Source organism: Chelon labrosus, assembly GCF_963514085.1.
Source record: "Chelon labrosus genome assembly, chromosome: 1".
In the NCBI taxonomy this organism is placed as follows: domain Eukaryota; kingdom Metazoa; phylum Chordata; class Actinopteri; order Mugiliformes; family Mugilidae; genus Chelon; species Chelon labrosus.
Genome location: NC_140337.1, coordinates 30,506,368 through 30,521,212, shown reverse-complemented (window position 1 = coordinate 30,521,212; position 14,845 = coordinate 30,506,368). Strand labels below are relative to the sequence as shown.

At 41.7% G+C, this 14,845-nt stretch overlaps 1 protein-coding gene across 1 annotated transcript; it reads left to right on the top strand.

The window, feature by feature from the left end:
• Positions 1-617: 617 nt before the first annotated feature.
• On the top strand, positions 618-14,571 carry LOC311492372 (high affinity immunoglobulin gamma Fc receptor I-like; the record flags this gene model as incomplete). The annotated part of the gene is made up of 9 exons (XM_084550635.1): positions 618-648; positions 898-939; positions 1,119-1,376; positions 1,459-1,704; positions 8,730-8,861; positions 10,030-10,089; positions 14,085-14,141; positions 14,259-14,353; positions 14,566-14,571. The coding sequence occupies 9 exons, from the start codon at positions 618-620 to the stop codon at positions 14,569-14,571; spliced, it is 927 nt and encodes a 308-aa protein (XP_084406761.1).
• Positions 14,572-14,845: the final 274 nt, after the last annotated feature.

Here is a 14,845-nt window from a genome sequence, read left to right as displayed (position 1 = left end):
ACTATGCCATTGGCAGCACCCAACGGGGATGCAGTGTGGTTTAAAAGTGGGTTTGTCCACAGTTTTCACAGTGGTCAAACCTAAGAATGCCCATAAGAGGTATAAGTGAGATCTAACAGGTGTCGCCTATCCGTGTTTTTTTTTTTTTTTAATATCAGAAACTAGAAGTCCCCACCTATGCACTGAAGTGTCTGGGCCCTTGGGATGAGCTTTCACATGAACTCAGTCTCCTCTTTTAGCTTCTAACCCGTTTACAGTCAAACTCTACTGGTGTCATTCACTAGCAGCCACCTTCCTGACAGTATGCTAATGCCTGTTTACATTCCTCTAGCCTGACCTCTATCAGGTACCATTATGTGTAGGTCATTGCTTAGCTGCTTTTTTTTAAAAAAAAACAGGCAAAGGGGTTTTAAAACTCCTTCAAACTTCATTAATGTGAACTCTTTCGAAGATGACTCGCAGATTCGCTCTGCCTTCGCTCTTTGTACCACCCACTGATATAAACTAAAACACTGAGGCTATTTCCATCACCTCTACTTCTCAACAGTCACACAGGAAGAGACCGCTTCTCACTGTACACTTCAGTCTGATGTTCAGTCAGTCAGCTGCAAGACAACATGGAGGTCAGAGCTTTCTGCATCGCACTGTGTGAGTACTGGCTCCTTTCCAGATTAAAACTTAATTATAAAGACTTTTATTTACAATTAAAAAGCTCATGTACATGAAAGTCTAAATATTAATTAGTTAGTGAACTTAAATTTAACACTTTTAACTTTTATTCGTAAGTATTATTCTTCACCAGCTACGACATTTAATAGTAAATATGCTGAACATCGTGAGCAGCTGTAGGAGACAACAAAACCTTTATTGATTCATCTATTTTCTTTGCGTCCTCAGTGACTGTGATGATCCTGCTGTGTGCACAGGACCAGGAAGTTGGTGAGTAGATGTTTTGTTGGGCAGTTGTAGAAAAGACTCAAAAATATCTTAAGATTGGTGTGTTTAATCATCACAATAGTTCCTCTATTACTTTTCTACTTTTAAATGTTGTAGACGTCGTCCAGCAGTTCACAGGAGTAAATGTCTAAACTGAATTTCTCTGTTTTTCTTTGTCTCAGATGCAGCTTTTCTTCGTATCTCTCCAAACAGACTGCAGTTCTTTGAATATGAGTCGGTCACTTTTTACTGTGAGGGAGTCTTTTACTGTGATGCTGAAGATAAATCGACTGGGGAGAAGCCCTCGTGCTGCACCACTAGTGACAGAACATCAAGAGGACCTAGCTGCACCATTAAAAATCTTTATCGATATGATTCTGGAAAGTATTGGTGTGAGGAAGGAGGAGAGAGAAGAAACATCATCAACATCAATGTCACTTGTATGTTTGCAGTGAGGCAGTGATATTTTGTGATTATCTCAACGTGATTTCAAGATAAATTCAATATGATCGTGTTCTTCAGCTGGTTCTGTGATCCTGGAGAGTCCTGCTCATCCTGTGATGGAGGGAGAAGATGTGACTCTGAGCTGTAGAACAAAGATATCTTCCTCCAACATCAGAGCTGATTTCTATAAAGATGGAGTCCACAAGTGGAGAAACTCCACAGGAAACCTGATACTCAAAACACTCTCCAAGGCTGATCAAGGACTCTACAAATGTCACATCTCTGGAGTTGGAGAATCACCACAGAGCTGGCTGTCTGTTGGAGGTGAGACATGTAGTTTTTTTTTTTCAAAATAAGATTCGTAGATTATTGATCACATATGTGTTTACACTCTCAAACAATTCCCATCTCCTTAAGTTTCAGCATAATGTCTTCTGTCTTGCCAAAACTCTCACAGAACATCGTCCCTCCTCAGATCACGGCTGTCCCATTTACCCCATCCTAAGGACCGTGTTCACCATCATCATGGTGGCGCTGCTGCTGCTGCTGCTCGGATGTCTTCACTGTGTGATAGTCAGAGCTATAAAACATGACTCATCTCCAACAGAATAGAGAGTTTTCTATTATATTAAAGAAAAAGATGGCCTGGATGACAACCAATAGGAGAATAAAAGCTAGCTTAGTTGCTGAGATTGTGGAGTTAATATTTCATCATGTCTACTTTCACATTTCATCTAGAGTTAAGCCCACTGCTATCAAGCTGCTTTCTATGCTTCTAGACACAGGGTTAGATGCTGTAACTGGATCAGGAAATGAGCATCTTGCTGAGAAACTTGTCTAACGTGTCTGCAAATGTGGTTTTTAAACCTTTCTCACTGGCCATAACTCTGACACATGGTGTTTAAAATAACCACAGTGTCTGAGCGCTTCTATTAATTGATGCTGGTTTGTAGAAACGTGTGAACTGTCACAGTGTGTGACACACACCATTTGGTGTCTTCTGCTGTTTGCGATTTTGTAAAATCTGAAGAAAAATAAACTTAGAAATGCATTAACATGCTGTTGTTTAATGTGGTGGCTTTTCATTTTTTTCCCCAAGTTATATTTTGGAGTATTTTAAAAAAGGGTTTTAACCTGAATGGTGCACAGCAGATGAGAAAGTGAGGTAAAGACAGTTGTAAAATGAAAGGATGTAAGAGAAAATGAAAATCATGATATTCTTAATCAATTTGACCCTTTTATTTCAACAGAAACTTTTATAGATGAGTCGAGACTGAAGATGGAAGTCTGACAAGTCTCCATTACTACAGAGACACTTATGAACACATATGTTATTATATTTATACAAAGCGTTTCAGTTTTTACACACTGTTGTCTAGAAATCTTTCGATTTAAAAACGGTGGTCTTGGAGAATAGGGGGGAACCAGATAGACAGTTGACAGTATTTTAATTCAACTTTTTCTTTCATTCGCAATGACTTCATGTTCTGATTGTTAATAACCAAAGTCTATTTGGTATAGCAAGTATACAGCTTCTCAATATATTAACCAGAAAGTCCTTCCTCTAGGCTGAGCATTCACATTAATTCACCCCATTTTTATTTTTAATTTTTTTATCTGCTTGCAACCCATCTGTGGTCAAAATGTATTGGTGTCAGACACAAGCAGTCGTCTTCCCTACCGTATGTTTGTTTACATTTACATTCCCTGAGCCTTACCTTACTCTGGACACCATTACAGTATGTTTATGATGTTGCTTAACCACTTTTTTGAAAATTTGCAAAGAGGTCTGTAAACCCCTTCAAGCCTTCATAATCACTTGTCTTTTTAGCTCTTTTACCACCAGAGAAAACACAAAATTTTTGACTTGCAAAGTCAACATGGCAGAATTTCTCCTTATGTCTCAATATTTTGACATATATGAAAACAATTGTCAACTGATATTGTTTTCATTACCTTTTGAGGTCCATTTAAGTTGATTCACAGGATTCTCCATCAACTGTGCAACACATGGTGACTTACCTGACAGAATCTGGGCCCTCTGCTTCAATTTCATAAATGGTCCTTTGTCTCCGTCTTGTGGGCTAATGATGGTAGTATAAATCGTAAACACATATCAATCTTATATAAATCAAGACCTTTACAACAATGCGCAACACACCTTTTTTTATATTTTATATATTTTTTTATGGATTCTATATGTGCACAATAGCAGAATTTGATGATGTACAGGATAAATAAAATGTCCAAAGGTTGAATTGTGTGTACATGTGTGTACATTCAAATGTCCAAATAGAGAGTGGGCCTTGTTCTATTTTCACTAGAACCTTTGTAGAATATGTGTGGTATTTCCACACATATTTCTTGTTCCAGTTCTAGTCTAGGCCCGGGTGGCTGGGATCTGCCGCAATCCGGTTGGCCCTCTTTCAGACCCAGTTTGCATGGACTGAGTCCAAGTCTGGGAGAGGACCCCCACAGTCCCCTGTGCAGTCCTTATCACTTAGACTTAGTCCCTACTGTCTTGTGCTGTGCAGCTCCCATACCACACTGTCATACTGAGACAGAGGATGGGCTCTATTGTGGTCCTGTAGAAGTGAGTGAGTAGTCAACAGGAAAGTCCAGGCCTCTTCAGCTTCCTGAGGAAAAAGAGCCTCCTCTGTTGGGCCTTCTTCACCAGGTGTGGGGTGTTGACAGACCACGTCAGGTCAGATGTGATGTGGGTGCCCAGGAATTTGATGTCAAGGAGTGTGCTCTGTCTTCCTGGACCTCCTGTAGTCCACAATGACCTCCTTGGTCTTGCTGGTGTTGAGAAGGTTGTTGTCTGAGCACCACTCTGTCAGGTGTTGGATCTCCTGTATGTAATGGGTCTCATCACTGACACCCACCACGGTGGTGTCATCAGTCATGTGTGAAGAGTGTGGAGAGAGCTGGGCTGAGCACACAGCCCTGCGGCATTTTGGTGTTAAGGACCAGTGTGGACGATGTGCAGTCCCCAATACTCAACACCTGAGGTCTGTTGGTGAGAAAGTCTCTGATCCATTGGCACATAGAAGCAGACAGCCCCAGGTCATGAAGCTTCAGTGTCAGCTTCTCCAGAGTGACAGAGTTAAAAGCTGAACTGAAGTCATTGAAAAGCATCCTGGCATAAGTGTTAGGATACTCATGGTGGGACAGGGCTGTGTGCAGAGCTATGGAGACTGCATCCTCTGTTGATCGGTTCCCCCTGTAGGCAAACTGGTGGCTTGTCCAGATCAGCAGGGATGACGTCCTTGATGTGCCGACCTGATGGACGATCCTCTCAAAGCACTTCATGATTACTGGGGTCGGAGCGCCCCGGTGGTAATCATTGAGGCAGGTGACAGCTGACTTTTTAGGTACAGGGACAATGATGGAGGACTTGAGGCAGACAGGAACTGTGGACAGTTGCAGAGACAGGTTGAAAATGTCCAGGAAAACTCCTGCTAGCTTGTCAGCACATAGTCTCAGGGTGCAACCTGCCACTTTATCAGGTCCTGCAGCTTTGTTGATGCTGATCTGCCTCAGGGTGGAGCTCACTTGATGAAGCTGCAGGACAAGAGGTTGATGTTGCTCCTCCAGCTGGGGAAGAGGCCTAGTTTCATCGCAGCCAGGTGTAATGAAGTATGCAAAGAAACTGTTCAGGGTGTTAGGGAGGGTGGGATCAAGACTGACCTGCTGGTTGCTGCGCTTGTAGTCCGTTATTGTCCTGATGCCCCTCCACATGCTGCATGTGTGATTGTTTTCAAAGTGCTCCTCAATGCATTGCCTGTATTTGAGTGTCGCCAGCTGAATACCCTTTTATAGTTCACTGCAGGCCTTGCTGTAAGCCATCCTGTCACCGGACCTGTAGGGAGCAGCGTGGGCTTTGAGCAGCGGCTGCATGGTGCTGTCCATCCACGGCTTGTGATTTGGAAAAACCGTGATGGTCTTGGTGGGTAGAACAGCATCAGTGCAGAACTGCACATAGTGGAGGACAGATGACAAGTAAGCCTCCAGGTCTGAGCTCTCTTTAAACACTCCCCAGTTGGTGTGTTTAAAACAGTCCTGCAGAGCTGCAGCAACCTCCTCAGATCATACCTGCACTGTTCTGGTGGTTGGTTTAGTCCTGAAGATCAGAGGAAGAGATGTGGTCTGACATGCCCATGTGTGGAGCTGCTACAGCCTTGTATGTTCCCCATATGTTGCAGTAAATGCCAGATATTCCAGGTCAGGGGACCATTCCGATAATGCTCTTAGCTGTACACCATAAATTGTGAATATATAGCGCTAAGCCTCCACCTTTGCATTTGCCGGAGGCCGCAGTCCAGTTGGCTCAAAAGAAAGGGCGCCCCTGTATCTCCACCGCTGCATCTAGGATGTTATTTTCCAGTCAGGTCTCAGTGACGATCGCCACACAACTGTCCCTCATTTGATGGACAATCCTCAGCTCAATCTCGTCCATTTTGTTGCAGATAGACCTAGCACTCGTCAGGAAGAGACTGGGAAGAGCTGGTCTGTATGGGTTAGCTTGTAGCCTTCTCCGCTAACCCGCTTTTATTTACGGTGTATCCTATGTCTCCTAGACCGCAAAGGGGGCATGGTAAGAGTGCCAGTGAGCCACTGCACTTCTGGTGGAATAAAATCTGACTTAGGATATGTGTAGAGTCTCTGCTGACTGCTCAGTTCCTAATAATTCAGCTCATATGTACTGAATCAAGGCATCCACAAGATGCAATAGGGCAAAACACACATATAAACAAACAAAAAGCCAAGAGCCCTGAGCCACAGCGTACATACGCACTGTCATCTTGGAAACAAGACGAGCCAATGGGCCAACATAATTAACAACTGACAACCAAACAAATTTGAAGCAAAATACAGGAGTCCTTCCCTGACTCACGAACCAAAAACAGGAGAAAAACAAAACAAACAAAACTGGCTTATCACCCCTACTTGGCAGAACTGCGGTGGCAAAACATTCAGACCTGGAAGTAAACAATACAGTCAGAGTGTGGAGTGGTTCAGCTCTTGATAGGTCACAAGAAAAGAGAGAGAGCACCTGGCTTCTCCAACAAAAGCCTTTTTAAACTCTAGCTCCTCAAGCATCCTCCAATCACTGGCCGGCCTACAGGAAGCTGTAATGAAAAACGAAAACAGGAACCCCTGCAGGCAGGGAGGGACAACAATACCACACAGGCACTCACTCACATGACCGACAGTCATAACAGGACTCAGTGGTTAAATGTGTGAGCTGCTTTTAAGATGTTTCCTCACAGTCTCAGCTACACATCAGAGTTTGTGCTAATAAGTATATATTAGAATGCTAATAAACCACAAACCAACATGGAGAACAAACCCTCTGAAGTCGACGGACATGCCAGTGCGTCCAAATCACATGACCAGTTTAAGACGATGCAAGAGTCTCACTGAGTCTCATTTCAGCTTATGTAGAAAGTGCTAACTTCAAACTATATACCAGTTTTTAAATTATGTTGATAGGCCAAGTAAACCCTCATTCCTTTTGGTGGAAAAATGCATCACATCAGCCAATCAGAAAATTATATGTCAGTGGTTGCTAAGGAAGAGGGAAAATCTGTGGGAATGACGCTATATACAATCTATGGAATAACAATGGTGAAAGAGAGAAGCGAATTTTGAGATTTGAGAAATTTGTAAAATCACACATGTGAGGTTGTGCTGAAATGAATGATACCAAACAAGGCAAGTTATTCATTAATACACAGTAATAGTAAACTGTAAACTGTTTTTAAGACGAAATATAAAGGTAAATGCAGAAGTAGTCAAAAACGGCCAATTATACTCGAGACCTCAGAGGGTTATGCAAATGTCAGAGTTGCTTTGAATGCAGATTCGCTCTGTTTTGCTCTTTGCACCACCCACTGATATTTAACTAAAACACTGAGGCTATTTCCACCACATCTGCTTCTCAGAAATCATACAGGAAGAGAACAGTTCTCACTTTCCACTTCAGTCTGATGTTCAGTCAGTCAGCGGCAAGACAACATGGAGGTCAGAGCGTTCTGCATCGCACTGTGTGAGTACTGGCTCCTTTCCAGATTAACACTTAATGATAAAGACTTTATTTATATTTAAAAATCTCATGCATGTGAAAGTCTTTCGTCTTTAGTGAATGAATCTAAATTTAACTAATCTATTTGCTATGCATCTTCAGTGATTCTGACGATCCTGCTGTGTGCACAGGATCAGGAAGTTGGTGAGTAGATGTTTTGTTGGGCAGTTGTAGAAAAGAGGCAAAAATATCTTGAGGTTGGTGTGTTTAATCATCACAGGAGTTCCTCTATTACTTTTCTACTTTTAAATGTTGTAGACGTCGTCCAGCAGTTCACAGGAGTAAATATCTAAACTAAATTTCTCTGTTTTTCTTTGTCTCAGATGCAGCTTTTCTTCGTATCTCTCCAAACAGACTGCAGTTCTTTGAATATGAGTCGGTCACTTTTTACTGTGAGGGAGTCTTTCACTGTGATATTGACGATAAGTTGACTGGGAAGACGCCCTCGTGTTGCACCACTAGTGACAGAACATCAAGAGGACCTAGCTGCACCATTAAAACTCTTTATGGAGATGATTCTGGAATTTATTGGTGTGAGGAAGGAGGAAAGAAAAGAAACACCATCAACATCAATGTCACTTGTATGTTTGCAGTGAGGCAGTGATATTTTGTGATTATCTCAACGTGATTTCAAGATAAATTAAATATGATCGTGTTCTTCAGCTGGTTCTGTGATCCTGGAGAGTCCTGCTCGTCCTGTGATGGAGGGAGAAGATGTGACTCTGAGCTGCAGAACCAAAATATCTTCATCCAACATCACGGCAGATTTCTATAAAGATGGAGTCCACAAGTCCAGAAACACCATAGGAAATCTGAGCATCAAAACAGTCTCCATGCTTGATCAAGGACTCTACAAATGTCACATCTCTGGAGCTGGAGAATCACCACAGAGCTGGCTGTTTGTTGGACGTGAGACATGTAGGTTTTTTCAAAATAAGATTCATAAAGTATTGTTCACATATGTGTGAGAAACAATTCTCTTCCCTATGGATAGCTTGTGTGGTTAATGTTAGATTACTTCTGGGGTCAGTTATCTGCCCTATTTTCTCTTTGAGGAACATGCCAAGGCCATGGTCCTTCTTTGGCGTCTTACATAAATTTTCAGTGCTGTACTTGTGAAGGTAGACATTTAGTCTTAGTGTATACACATTTAACTGACCCCAAAAGTAATCTAACATTAACCACACAAACTATCCATAGGGAAGAGAAATTATTCTCTAACAATCTCCTTAAATTTCATCTTTTTCTACAGTCAATACAGAAGATCACAAAGACTCTAATCCTGCCTCCTCTTCCTCCACAAGCACACCATGGATGGTCATCTCCGTCTTGTTGATGCTTCTCTTGTTGGTTGTTGGACTACTTCACTTTGGCAGATTTCCCTTTCTCAGAGGTGAAAAACAGGAAGTGAACTTTACTTAACGGCTCACTGGTTTTGCTTTGTCACAACACGATTCTTCCATATACACAAATGTCACGGAGGAGTTCCTCAGGGTTGGGTGCTAGGGCCGAAGTTTTTCACATTGTAAATGTTTCCATTGGGTAATAATTTCAGGAAACACTGCACAATTTTACAAACTAAATGAACTTCCCTCTTGTGTAACTATTGTTACTTAGGAAATCAGTTCCCCAGGTTACTTTAGTTCCACCACAAAATTCAATATACCTTCTTTTTTACAGATTTTCTTTCACGGTTACTGGCAGTGCTTGATTCAGACTCATCAGAGCATCAGACAGGTAGGTTTAATGTTAAGAGATTAAATATTTAGCAGAAATAATATTATATGTATTTATTGTTTTTTTTTTTTTTTTTTCCCCCAGTCTCTGTACAGGCCAGTGCAGCTGAAGCAAGCCAAGCAATGTATGCTACTGTAACAAAGAACAGGAAGAAGAAAGGTATTTCCTCTAACCTTATATTATTTTAACCCAGACCACAGTTAGCATGGTACGAGACGGTGCTGTCGATAAAAGTCTTGGTGTTGTTGTTAACTTTAGCATCCTGCATAATCAAATCCACAGCGTCAGCTCAGACGAGCTACACATGGTTGTCTGTCCAACTTCAGACTTGTATTCAGTTATCTAAGTTTCTGTAGAGTTTATATTTTTTCTATTTGAAACTTGCATTTTTGATCTCAAGCACAAGTTATTGACACAGCCTCTAAATAACGCATTATCTGCTGCGAAACTCGTTTGTTCGTTTCGCCAACACTTTCTTATGATACGCTAGTGCTATTCCCTGCTGAGTCCAGAGTTACCTGTTATCATCATCCAGGGTCTGTAGATGGATTTACAGACCCTGGATGATGTCTTCTGACCTGGATGATAACATATCTGAGCGGCACGCGCACGCACACACGTGACGGTCAGCTTGTTTACCTGTAATTTGTTACTACTCAGAATATTAAGTCATGTTGCAAGAAACTAGCAGTATAAATAACACAAAAGTTATTTGAGTGAGTAAACGATCATATTTTATGCTGGAAATAAGGTCCAGGTTGTAAAAAAACAGTAGTTCCCCTTTAAGTTGATATTTTTCAGCTGTGATTGTTTCTCTCTCTCAGATAAAAATGGAGATTTACCCGTTTACTACGCTTTGGGCCAGAGTGGCGCTCCACAGCTGGGTCAGAATTAAAATTATTCATAACATTGTTAATCCCAATATCTGTGAAAGATTTATTGTTCTAATTAAAAAGACACAGTAGTAAGGAATATTTTATTTGTCTTCAAAGCAGCAGAGTCCAGCGTTCCATCGCCAACCCAAGCCCCTGTTGACAGTGACGCCTACTATTCTACAATTCAGATTGTGAGTCAAATACAGTCTTTTATCTCCTCGTTGCTACACAGTTGTCTTTCTATGAGCACGTTCTTGCTGTCCACTCATAGTTGCTGAAAGAAAAGTCAAAAAGCAACTTTTCTTTCTATAACCTACAACTCACATGATATTTGTCTTCTGTTTCCTATGTGTTACAGGTTGCTGAGTGCTGACCGAAAAGAGGAGCTTCATGGTCTACATGAAAACCAGGAAGTGACCAAGTTAGGGCCAGTATTGTTGATGTTATTGTACAAGCTAAAAAAGAAAAAAAATCTTTTGACCTCAGTTTGCTGTGTTACAAATTTAAAATAGTTTCTGTGCAAAAACAAACGTGGAGTTTGACAGCGTGTGCGCTTTAACCAACACATCAGAGAAGTTTTGGTTGATTTTCATCAGGCAGTTTAACCAACTTGTTCCATCAGCTTAGTCTGTTCACAGTTGCTCACCAGATGAGCGTTGCTGCTGCTGCTGTTTCTAATCGTGTCGCGTTTAGCTGCATATCTGATGTTGTTGCATTGCTTTTTTAGGTTTGTGGTCAGCAACGAGGCGAGAGTTTCTTGTGAGACTTCCACCAATGAGAATAAAAGTCATGTCCTACACGTCAGAGCGTCTGTTTGAGTTTGTTCTGTGGTACAAAATGTCAGCATTTTCTCACGTGTGTCATGATAATTATAACTACAGCAGAACGTTCCTCAGTCTTAAGTGTGAAGTTCACGCACGTCCTCATGAAATAACCTGTGTTCACACTGACAATGGTCTTGAGGGTTATGTCTTTTGAAACCGAAGTCAGTCGATCTTCCCACGCTCTGACAGGACAGTCAGAGACGGATCCATTACTTTGAATTTTCTGCTTTAGAATTTCTAGGGTCATCAGTAGTTTGACGATGCTCCAGCCTCAGTCAACGAAAAGGTCATTCCTTGACCTCACTTCCTGTTTTATTTCTGGTGATTGTACTTCACCACCAAGACACCTCACGTGTGTCTTGTCATCTTCCTTGTCTGTGGTTTCCTTGCTCCTCTGTGATTAGTTTCACCTTATTACTCTGTGCCTGTTGTTCTCTGTTACACAAATATTCATTAAAGCTCTTTTTGTTTCTTCCCCTTCTCGCCCACTACACCTTGTGACAATCGTAGCAGCAACTCAAAAGTTCGGGCCAGTGAGCTCCCCTTTATGGTGAGGAAAGGTGTAATACAGACTGGCTGTGCCATGTTAAGTTTAATCAAACCACTTATAATGAAGAGAGGAGGCCACCCCTTTCATCAGAGAGTCTGTCCTTAAAATCATCACACTGTCCATGTGTGGATCATCCACATCCTCTGGTGCCCCTACCATGATGGCTCCAATGTCCTCTGAAGATCTGATGAGTTTTTCAACTATGACATTAACAGCAGCATGGAAAGCTCCATCTGTCAGGCTTTCTGTGATGTCACTGGAGAGGACATCCCTGTTAGAGTTACACCTGAGGTCACAGAGGCTATAGTGAAAGATGTCATCGACGAGATTAACTCTTCCCAACTCTGACCACACAAGCCACTAAAGTGAACAGAGAACGGTCCAAGAGAATCTTGGGTGGAGCTATTTTAACCATGAAGACCTTCATCACTGGACGTGGCCATGTGGTAAAGACAAAGGTCAAACAGACACAAAGATCTCAAGTCTTTCAGTGTAGAGCAGAGAATGAGGATCCATCCTGTTCCAAATGAGGACTCTGGCCAAAGCAGAAAGAAACTAAAGACCAAAAAACCTCTGTGGAGGAGACTCCTCTGCTGCTGTTGAAGAACTTGATTTTGGCCTGCGCCTATCTTTCCCTATCACCTGCCCAGAGAGGAAAAGAGTAAGGCACATCCAGGTTTGTCCGCTCCTGTGAATGTTCATATGAGGTACGGGCCATGGACATGGGGGGGCACTTCCCCCATGTCCATGGCTGAGGCGCCTTGAGCCACACAAGTGGCCGCCCTCTGCTCTGAGTTTAACTGTGTGAACAAATAAATGGATGGGTCAAATGCAGGAATAGAATTTCCCCATGTGGGATCAATAAGAGAATAATTGGTTTGTTAGCTGATTTACAGATGGGGCCCAGCTGGTTTATTTACATGAGGCTCATGTCAGTCCAACCTATCAATTTAACAAGGATCTCACTGGGCCATAGGTAGGACTCAACCGGACTGCAAGTGGGTTTGTCTGCAGTTTCCATAGTTGCCCAACCCATGAATGCCCATATGAGGTATAAGATCTAACTGGTTTTCAGGTGAGGCCTATTCGTTTTTTTCATATCAGACCCTTGAAGTCCCCACCTATGCTCTGAAGTATCTGGACCCTTTGGATGAGCTTTCACATAAACTCAGCCCCGTCTTTTAGCTTCTAACCTGTTTACGGGCAAAATCTACTGGTGTCATACACTAGCGGCCATCTTCCTGACACTATGTTAATGCCTGTTTACATTCCTCTAGCCTGACCTCTATCAGGTACCATTATGTGTCGGTCATTGTTTAGCTACTTTTTAAAAAAACAGGCAAAAGGGTTTTTAAACTCCTTCAAACTTTAATGTGAACTCTATCGAAGATGACTCGCAGATTTACGCCACCTTCGCTCTTCGTACCCACCCACTGATATTTAACTAAAACACTGAGGCTATTTCCATCACCTCTACTTCTCAACAGTCGAACAGGAAGAGACCACTTCTCATTTTACACTTCAGTCTGATGTTCAGTCAGTCAGTAGCAAGACAACATGAAGGTCAGAGCTTTCTGCATCACGCTGTATGAGTACTGGCTCCTTTCCAGATTTAAACTTATTGATAAAGACTTTATTTACAATTAAAAACCTCATGCATGTGAAAGTCTTTGAAGGTTATTTAGTGAGTGAACTTAAATTTAATTAATTTCTTTTCTTTGTGTCTTCAGTGACTGTGATGATCCTGCTGTGTGCACAGGACCAGGAAGTTGGTGAGTAGATGTTTTGTTGGGCAGGTGTAGAAAAGAGATAAAAATATCTTGAGATTGGTGTGTTTAATCATCACAGGAGTTCCTCTATTACTTTTCTACTTTTAAATGTTGTAGATGTCATCCGGCAGTTCACAGGAGTAAATGTCTAAACTGAATTTCTCTGTTTTTCTTTGTCTCAGATGCAGCTTTTCTTCGTATCTCTCCAAACAGACTGCAGTTCTTTGAATATGAGTCGGTCACTTTTTACTGTGAGGGAGTCTTTTACTGTGATGCTGAAGATAAATTGATTGGAGGGAAGCCATCGTGTTGCACCACTAATGACAGAACATCAAGTGAACCTAGATGCACCATTAAAACTCTTTATCCAGATGAATCTGGAAAGTATTGGTGTGAGGAAGGAGGAGAGAGAAGAAACATCATCAACATCAAAGTCACTTGTATGTTTGCAGTGAGGCAGTGATATTTTGTGATCATCTCAACGTGATTTCAAGATAAATGTTCTTCAGATAAGTGTTCTTCAGCTGGTTCTGTGATCCTGGAGAGTCCTGCTCGTTCTGTGATGGAGGGAGAAGATGTGACTCTGAGCTGCAGAACCAAAATATCTTGCTCCAACATCACAGCTGATTTCTATCAAGATGGAGTCCACAAGTGGAGAAGCTCCACAGGAAAAATGAGCATCGAAACAGTCTCCATGCTTGATCAAGGACTCTACAAATGTCACATCTCTGGAGTTGGAGAATCACCACAGAGCTGGCTGTCTGTTGGAGGTGAGATATGTAGTTTTTTTTTCAAAATAAGATTCATAAAGTATTGATCACGTATGTGTTTACACTCTCAAACAATTCCCATCTCCTTAAGTTTCAGCTATTCCTACCGTCGATACAGAAGATCACGAAGACTCTAATCCTGTTGGAGGTGAGACGCGTCACTTTTAAGATAGGCTGAATAAAGTGTTTGCTTCTTTCATTTCTGATTAGTCACATCTACTTTCTGTCTCATAATGCTTTTTGTCTTTGTCGAAACCCTCCTCAGATCACGTCTATCACATTTACCCCTTCCTGAGGACTGTGTTCACCATCATCATGGTGGCGCTGCTGCTGTTGCTCGGATGTCTTCACTGTGTGATAGTCAGAGTTATAAAACATGACTCATCTCCAACAGAAGAAAGAGCTTTCTGTTATATTAAAGAAAAAGATGGACTGGATGACAACCAATCGGAGAATAAAAGCTAGCTTAGTCGCTGAGATCATGGAGTTAATATTTCATCATGTCTACTCTCACATTTCATCTAGAATTAAGCCCACTGCTATCAAGCTGCTTTCTATGCTTCTTGACACAGGGTTAGACGCTGTAACTGGATCAGGAAATGAGCGTCTTCCTGAGAAACTTGTCTAACGTGTCTGCAAATGTGGTTTTTAAACCTTTTGCACTGGCCATAGCTCTGACACATGGTGTTTAAAATAAGCACAGCGTCTGAGCACTTCTATTAATTGATGCTGGTTTATAGAAACGTGTGAACTGTCACAGTGTGTCAGCACCATTTGGTGTCTTCTGCTGTTTGAAATTTTGTAAAATCTAAAGAAAAATAAACTCAGAAATGCATTAACATGCTGTTGTTT